At 41.5% G+C, this 8,950-nt stretch overlaps 1 protein-coding gene across 1 annotated transcript; it reads right to left on the reverse strand.

Moving 5' to 3' along the window:
* Nucleotides 1–759: 759 nt before the first annotated feature.
* On the reverse strand, nucleotides 760–3,779 carry LOC138603023 (kelch-like protein 10). Its single transcript, XM_069674678.1, is given in 5 exon segments — nucleotides 760–1,146; nucleotides 1,479–1,592; nucleotides 1,891–2,493; nucleotides 2,638–3,124; nucleotides 3,611–3,779. Coding segments are annotated over 5 exon segments (1,734 nt in total). The 5' UTR covers nucleotides 3,754–3,779.
* Between the last annotated feature and the right edge of the window lie 5,171 nt (nucleotides 3,780–8,950).

Raw genomic sequence — 8,950 nt, forward strand, 5'->3', positions numbered from 1 at the left:
ACCATAACACAGACACAAACACACAAAGTTGCATACTATTGCCCCATATTTCAGCTGTATCAGACAATAATAATAAAAGCGGTAAGGTTGGGTAATCTTCCAACACAGAGGCTTTGCACAGGCCAAGCAGATCTACTTACTCCAAAATCGTGATATTTAATGATATTTAATTTATTGATGTATTTGTTATTTTAGGGCGTTTTGAATTTGTCAGAAAATATGCAGTACAGAGCAATAATGAAATGAGATGGGCCATGACATGCAGGTAAGGTCCCTGACCAGAACTGAACGAGGGATATTGTGACCCTATTGTGAGCATCTTAAACCCCTGGACAATCAAGATACCTCAAGCAATGAATGCATTATTGCTGACATTCATCACAGTTGAACTTTAGTACCACACTCTGTCTCATACTAAGTATTGTGCATATGTGGTCTTGACACTGGCTGTAGCTGCTTAGTTGCATGTAACATTGAAGAAAACCAAAGGGTTATGGAGGTTCATGCTCATGTCAAATATCAAATCTAACTTTGTCTGCTTGTCTGTACTTTAAAAGGTGTTTGGAATATTCTGATTCTTCTAATGAGGTTTTTTATTCATATGATCAACAGTGAAGTCAAAAGTCACAGGGTTTTGTTAGCAGTAAGCCATGTATAAAGCTGAAAGTCTTAATTAAGTAATTACTGGAATGACTAAAGCAGTTTAATGCATTGATACTTTATTTACAGAACAAAGTATCTCAGTGAGATGGATCTTTTTCACTCTGCTTCATACTCCTCATTGGAGAGTTGAAGGGAGTGACGAGGAGCAGCATATTCTGCCACGTTGGGGAGTCCATACACCACACAACAGCTCAGGCCGCTGCAGTTTATCTCCATGTCACAGGCACCTGACCACTCATCAGTGTCAAAGTCAAAGCACTCTACGTCACAGTCGTGGGTGAGGCCATTGAAGCCCCCAACAACAAACATTTGGTCATCAATCAGTTCTATGCCAAAGTTACTGCGGGGGTTCAGCATGGAGGGCACAGCGTGCCAGGTGTTGGTTTGGGGGTTATAAGCCTCAGCGGTTCGCAGTACCCTGGTTCCATCGAAACCACCAACCTATGAGAGAAGAGGTTAAGCATTGAGTCCAGACTGCTTTTCCTGTGTGTCTCCTTATCTACTCAGGACCCTTGTAAAGACGGGCGCTAACCTAACTGTGTGCCTTAAAAATACAGCAATAAAGTATTTTAGGTTAAAAGCTACTCAAATAGAAATATTATTTGAGTACTTTTGGATACTCATATAATTTTTTGGTTGTGGATTCCTGCCAGAAAGGTAAAAGATAGATATTCAGTGTGCCGAAGAAAAGCAGCAAACCTTCACACTGGAACTAATGACTTTTGTACTTTTTGCTTGAAAATGACTGAATTATTAGTGGATTCATTTTTATATTTATTATATTTATTTTTATCTCTCATTGTATACATCAGTACATTACTTCCTTCAGCAATGCTGCCTTGGCTAGGTTTGTAATAAAAGGTCTCTGGGTTGTAACATTCAGCTGATGACAGGCACTCGGTCCCATTGAAGCCACCGCAGACATACACCTGGAGGAATGAGAAGGTAATAAGTAATGAAAATATAAAACTTGTATCCTAGTATAAGCCTATGACATGGTCTTTAGGCTTGAAAACGTTATTTTTTCTCTTTATTTGTTGGAAAGTGACAATGATCACTTATTGATAGCATCGCATTGATATAACATCTAAATAATTCAGTTAAATAATCTAGTGAAGTTTGTTTACTTAAGCTAAGATCAAATATTTAAAGAATGAAACTATAAATGTGCAGCTTCTGTGCTCTTATCAATCAACAGTTTTTCCAGTTATTCCAAGCTCCACCTACCTTGCCATGGAGGGTTGTGCAGCTTGCGTTACTCCTCTGATCATGCATGGGCGCAATTGAAGTCCACTGGTTGGTACTGGGCTCATAGCGTTCTGCTGTATCCAGATATTCCTGTCCATCCAAACCTCCTATGGCGTATAAGTGCCCGTGCAGCACTGTTATGCTGACAAAGCAGCGTCTTCTATGCATAGGTGCGACCTCCTGCCAGGTGTGTGTGATCAGGTCAAGCCTGTTCATAGTGCTGAGTTCTTCAGCACCATCATAGTCACCGACACAGTAAAGTGATCCATTGAGGAAGGCTGCGCCATGGCAGGCCCTGGGATCATCCCCATCATTAGTGATGCTGACCCAACAGTCAGCACGGACATCGTATGCCTTGATGCCACTGGTGGGACCATCACTAGTCCAGCCTCTGACAGCAAACAGGATGGCAAACGGCAATCGAGGGCGGGCCAAAGGCTTACTGGAAGTACCTGTACGCAGGTCAACAATGGCCTCCAAGCTCTTGGGGAGAATTGCTCGACACTCTTCACTTGCCTTTACGAATGTGTTGTTTCTTACAACATCCAGGATATATTGTGGACTCATCAAAGACAGCCTGACCTATACCAAATTATGAAGAGACAAATTGTCAAAAAAAGCCTTGGCCATCCTGTTCTATTCATTAAAAACCTTTGGCAAGATATTAAAGATGCTAATCAAAGCTTAATGTAATGACAAGTGGAAAATGGTTCAACCCTCACTTACATGGGACAAAAGCTGAGAGATGTATTTTCTGCGTTCCTCAGGTGCGAAGGTGATCCAGCGAATGATGGCCTCAAACACTGTGTTCTCCTTTTTCACATTGAGTTGATCATTCTCAATGATTTCAACGAGTTCATGCGCTGAGATCTGCAGGAACTCTTCTGCGGAAGAAGCAATCTCCTCAAAATGAGCCAGAATGAACATGGAGGACTTGTGTTTTAGTGCAGGGTTGTAATAGCGGTCTGCAAACCACCAGGTGCCAATGCAGTTGTGTGGAGTGAGCTGGCTCTCCAGGACGTCACTGCAGGTTTGCATGATGCCCTCTACATTGAACTGGTCAGCTGCGATGAAAAGATCTGGTATTTTCTCTTGTGACACCTCAACAGAGTTAGTGTAGGCAAAATCAATGATGAGCTTCATCATGTCGGATGCAACGTTGGGAATGTCAAAGACCCTTCTGTGTGGTTTGGACCAGCGAGTAAAAAGAGCTCTGTGGGCCAGGAGAGGCAAAGAAAGAGAAATTGAATCATCCACAATTTTTTTCATATTCACACTTCACAAAATAATGATATATAAAACCTATATTGCTGTATGCTGCTTTTCAGAACAGTGACTAAGACAATGTGACAATGTGATTAAGTTTAATAACCCAATGCCAAACAGACAACAAGTTAAAATGCATTGCAACAGCAACCAGCCACTCCACAGATCTACCTATTTTTAAGTAGTCATTGCCCAGAAGGTAATATTTACTTAATCAAAGTTTTCATTTAATGAGCAATGAACTATGAGTATGTTTACATTTAAAGTCATGCCCTAAAAAAACATTTACAACTTTTTTTCAGCTTGATTCCCCATTAATCAGTATCACTTCATTATTGGGCTGTGTTGCAGTTTGTTTACCCCATTAGCTTCTATGATAATTTAAAGTTTGTAAATTCAGCAGGATCCCTGTTAACTCCCACTAAAAGCTTACCTGAAGTACGGGGTGCAGCTACACAGGATGACCTTGTGCACAGGAAACTCAGCATTGTCCACTCTGATCACTGCGTCACAGAGCTCCTGATTTAAACGGAGCTCGTTGTACACAGAGTTGCAGTTAAAGGTATTTTCACTCATCTTTCCTCTTCGATATGACACCTTTCACTCTTTCTATGTTTGGTAGGTTTCTCTCCTGACTCCCAAGTAGTTGTGTGGACAAAATGGTGTCCTATAATGTATCATTTTGAAATAACACCTATGTATTTACTAAATATCATAAGGACGTGCATTTCTGTCCTCATCATGTCTTTCCGTCCTGTATGATTAATTAAAATGAAACAGTAGCTGAAATTATTATTATTCATGTAAAAATAGGCAAATGAAGAAGAAGATTAACTGTGTGAGGTGCTGTGCTTTACACAGCAAAGCAGATTAGTGTTAGTGTAATTATATAAAAACAAATTATATGCAAAGGATTCAATTATTAAGATAAACAAGAGAAATAAACTTCACTAATATTCAGCTATGTTAAACAATTAAACTGTATAAATGAACTAGAAAAATTGCATTTGGGACTTCCGTTATGACCGCGAGCTAGTAAATCACGCTCAACCCTCCTCCGCTAAAAATCCTAAAAAATCCTGATATAGAATATAGAACTACAGCTATAAAGTGTAGGCGACCCTTGGTCTTGAAGCGGTGATGTCAAATCTTGGAAAACCGAGCAGAAATAGAGGGAAAATACAGACGCAAGTGAAATTAACTGACTTCAGGGCGCAAAGCATGGAAAATCAAGCTAGCAAAGAGGCTAACATGAGCACGGAGACTCCTGAGGAAAGCGGCAGCGAGCTAACCGGAGCTAAAGCAGAGATACTGGCGGCAATACACAGCTTGAAGTCCGAGTTCTCAACTAGACTTGATGGGATCCTGCAAGCCGTTGAAGAAAACAGAAAAGAACTGGCGGAGTGCACCGAAAGGATAACGCAAGCAGAGGTGCGTTTATCAACCGTGGAGGACGAACACGCCGAGCTACAAGAAACGGTTAAAGCACTGAAGAAAAGAAACAAAGTTCTGGAGGATAAAGTTGTAGATATGGAAACGAGATCGCGCCTGAATAACCTGAGTCTGGTGAACTTGCCCGAGGGGGCCGAGGGCCCGGACCCTTGCTCATTTCTGGAGGGCTGGTTACCGGAGGTGCTGAACTTGGCTCCCCTGCGGTGCCCGATAGTGATGGAGAGAGCGCACCGGGTCGGGCCGAGAAGAGACAACGAAACTCCGCCGAGAACGTTGATAATGAGATTCCTGAACTACAAGCAGAAGATAGAAGTGATAAAAGCAGCGAAGGCAAAGAAAGACATCCTCTACAAAAACCAACAGGTGCGTCTTTCGCCACAGAAGTGCACAAAAAACGGAGACAGTACGACTCGGTGCGCCAGCAGCTGCGGAGTCTGGGCCTCAGACACGGCATAATACCCCCGGCCAAACTGGTGATAACTTATAAGGAACAAACACGCACATTTAACACTCCGACGGAGGTGCAACACTTCATAAACAAGGTGAAGGAAGAAGCTGCAGGAGTAAATGTTGAAGCCTGAGACAGAGGAAGCAACAGGACTGTCAGCTGAATATTTGTGTTTACATCCCTGCAGATGTGAGGTTGATCACACGGTAAGAGGGATTGTGCAACAACAGACTGTGAAACAATATAATTTGTGATACTAAAACGGGGAATTAAGAAAACGTGAAAATCCTCTGGGTTTCTTTTTTTTTCTTCCTTAACATTCTTTCTTAACATGCTAAAGTTAAAGGCATCAGTATATCAGTATTTTGAACACTGGTAGCTTATTATGTTTGCACAGGTTTATACAACATACTCCAGTCAGGGATGTTTGTCGTTACATAAAGCAGCACACACTGTTAAGCCCTGAAAAAGCAGGAGACTAAGTTTGAATGTTTTTGATTAAGCTGCTGCAGATGCAGGAGGGTTTGCACACTAAGACAGGCTGTGTAATAACAGAGTAAAGATACTATAATTTCTGTTATTTTAATGGAACTCCGCTCAAACATTGCCCTCTATCTTATTTTTCACTCTTTAGTAATTTTTGGTAAGTAATACGAAACAAGTTCGTTAAGTAAATGTTGCCATTAAAAGCTGCAACAAGGTCAGTATTTTAACATTGGCAATTTATGAGCTTGCACTTATATACCACTTTTTTCAGGAGTAACTATTCAGATAGAAGTAAAACGGAGCAGGTTAGCAAGGGCAGAGAGAAGGCTGAGAGGACTGATCCAGGGATCTGTTCGCAACAGTAGCTGGAAGCAAATCTAGGGGGGCTTCCCATTTAGTTGGGAGAATGGGGTTATTTGTTTTCTACTGTTCAGTGTGTTCAATGAATGTTTTAGGGTTTAAATGTGTTAATCCTCTCAGATATGTCATTTTCATTAAGGGTACCTCATGGTATATTATTCGGAATGTCTCAAAAAGTAGAACTTAAATGTACCTCCTGGAATTGCAGAGGTTTACAAAAAACTAAGAAAATTAAACAGGTTATGAAGAAGTTGAAAGACACCGATTCAAAAATTGTTTTTCTGCAGGAAACACACACCTTAAAAGAGGACATTGTAAGAATTAGAAGGAGGTGGCAGGGGAGCATCTATGCAGCATCATTTACAACACAGGCAAGGGGAGTTATGACACTAATCCACCATTCAGTGCCCTTTCAGGTTTCTAATGTAATCAAGGATAAATTTGGTAGATATTTGATCGTCCAGGGATCGCTGCTCTCAGTAAACTTGAATTTGGTTAATATATACGGCCCCAATACAGATGAACCCAGCTTTTTTACAAATGTATTTCTCACACTTGCATCCCTCCCAGGAGAGTATATAATTGCTGGGGACTGGAACTGTACACTAGATCCAGTCAGGGACAGATCTACAGGTACTGATCAAACTCATAATAGAAGTAGAACAACCATTCATCATTTCATTAAAGAGTTAAATCTGTTAGACATCTGGAGACACCTGAAACCTAATGATGTTGCCTACTCCTGTCACTCAAGGTCTTATCAGACATACTCACGGATAGACTACTTTTTAATCTCTGCATCATTAGTTTCAAAAATACAGGATTGTTCATACGGCAGTGTATTAATATCAGACCACGGACTGTGCTGTATGATATACACAGATGGGAACCTTATTAGAGATCGACCTAGATGGACTCTGAGTCAGAAATGGTTACAAGATGATGACTTTGTAAAGTACGTGGGAACAGAAATAGATAATTATTTTAAGGATGATACAACACAAACAACAGCATGTGTCAAGTGGGATGCTTTCAAAGCCTTCTTGAGGGGGCATGTAATAAGTTACACTTCATCCAAATCTAGGGAGTTACGCCAGAAAAGACAGCAACTAGAATCCAGAATACAAATTCTTCAAGAACAGGTATTTAGGAATAAAACCCTGGAAGCAGAAAAAGAATTGTTGCTCTTAAGAGCATAATATAATAAACTATCGGCAGCTAGGGCAGCATCCAGTATGCTTAGGCTGAACCAAACATTCTACGAGCAAGGGGAAAAACCCGGCAAACTTCTGGCCTGGCAGATCAAACAGTTAGAAACGAGGAAAAACATTACACCGCACTATTTTACCTCCCGTGTGTAAGTTACATATTCAAGAATAAAAAGAGTCTGTCAGCGATCACTGACGTCTCCGTAGTAGCTGCAGTAAGCAAGTCCGGGCATGTCTCCCTCGCTGCTGTGTTTTGGGGGGATGCTGCATTCAGGTGCACTCAGAAACGTGGGTGATCACACACGTGACCTTTGTACAACGCCTCTGCTGTCAAGCGTGAACAAGGGTGCAAGATGTCTGCGGTGCCTAATATGTCGGTATCGAAATCGGCAATTGGCAAAAATGGTTTGAAAATATCACCATTTCCGATATCGGCAAAAAATCCAGTATCCTGCATCCCTAATGCTGTTTGAACTTCTTCTTAATTTAGTTCTCAACTGAAGTCCAAATACAAAAGCTATAAAGTCATTTCACTGACTTGTTTAAAGTAGACTTGCTCTTTTGCCATTCTGTAACGGCTACTTGGCTTAGTGAGTGACATTGCTCGGCCTTTCCCACCTCCTGCAGCCTGCTTGGGTATGCACAGTAGCCGCCGGTGATTGATGAGTGGGCAAGGGGAGAAGAAATCTATCCCCAGGTTACAGCGTGGCCCTGGTGATGGATGGCTCCTTAGAGGTCTTAGCAGAACTGATGGGTCATGGGCCTCCTAGAGCCCAGAGCTGGGAGCAAGAAGACAGATCAGAAAGGGAAGGAAGTGAACGGAAAGACAGAGGTGTTAGTATGCGGGGGAGAAAGCAAAATGTATGTGTATTTTTATCACTGAATAAAGTAAAAAATAAACTACTTTTTCCTCTCTGCAAGATGAGCTGCATCACTGCAAACTTGTTTATGGTTTGCTCCACATACAGAAGCAACATACGCCAGAAATAGCGTATGCGTCTTGTGCTCGGGTAACTTAATTTCTCAAGTTGAGTCTTCCAGGCAAAACTTTCTCAGAAGCTACAAATATTCCCCCTTTACAAGGATTTTTGAAAATAACCCCCTAACCATGGCGCTAACTTTTACCATCTATAAAGTTGATGGATGGCGAGTAGTGGCTGCAGTACACAGGTTGGCACAAAGGGAGCTCAACACAAGTTCTGTTACTTGTGGAGATTAGACTTGTCTCCTTAATATTAGCCAATGAAGTGACATGTCGTTGTATCATGGTGGGACACTGCTCAATGCTGGTCGGCTTCTCCTTCCCACTTATTGTTTTGCATTCTCTTCAGGTTTGAGAATAAAAGTCAGTGTGCTTTTTCTGTGTGTGACAGCTTGAATGTCAACTTCACACTAAACAAGGTTTTGTATGGGAGACAGACTGCAGCTCTTGTAATCTGCTGGTGTACCACCTTTCTGGGACACATATTTGATCCTCCTCCCGCAGTGAATTAACTGAAAATCAATCACAATGATGCACACGGTGCGTGGAGAAACTGACAGAAAATAATATAATCTGTGTTTTTATTATCACAGGAGACGCAGCAGACGCTCCTGAGGGCTGCCGATGATTTGGGGAAAATATCCTGTCTGACAGGTTGAGCCCTGTGAACATAGACAGCTCCTATTAGGCTCGGCTTCTTGATGGGAACTTCTTTCAAAAACAAGTAATGAATACTTCTACATTGGCCTTATGCAAAAGTGATCATCAACTATTCTCTCAATGCAGCAAATATGGTAATGAATCTCGCAAGAAACTTTGTAATGTTCTTTTCTCCTC

Source organism: Semicossyphus pulcher, unplaced genomic scaffold, assembly GCF_022749685.1.
Source record: "Semicossyphus pulcher isolate SPU_LCO1_2020_fin unplaced genomic scaffold, fSemPul1.0.p SCAF_23, whole genome shotgun sequence".
Taxonomy (NCBI): domain Eukaryota; kingdom Metazoa; phylum Chordata; class Actinopteri; order Labriformes; family Labridae; genus Semicossyphus; species Semicossyphus pulcher.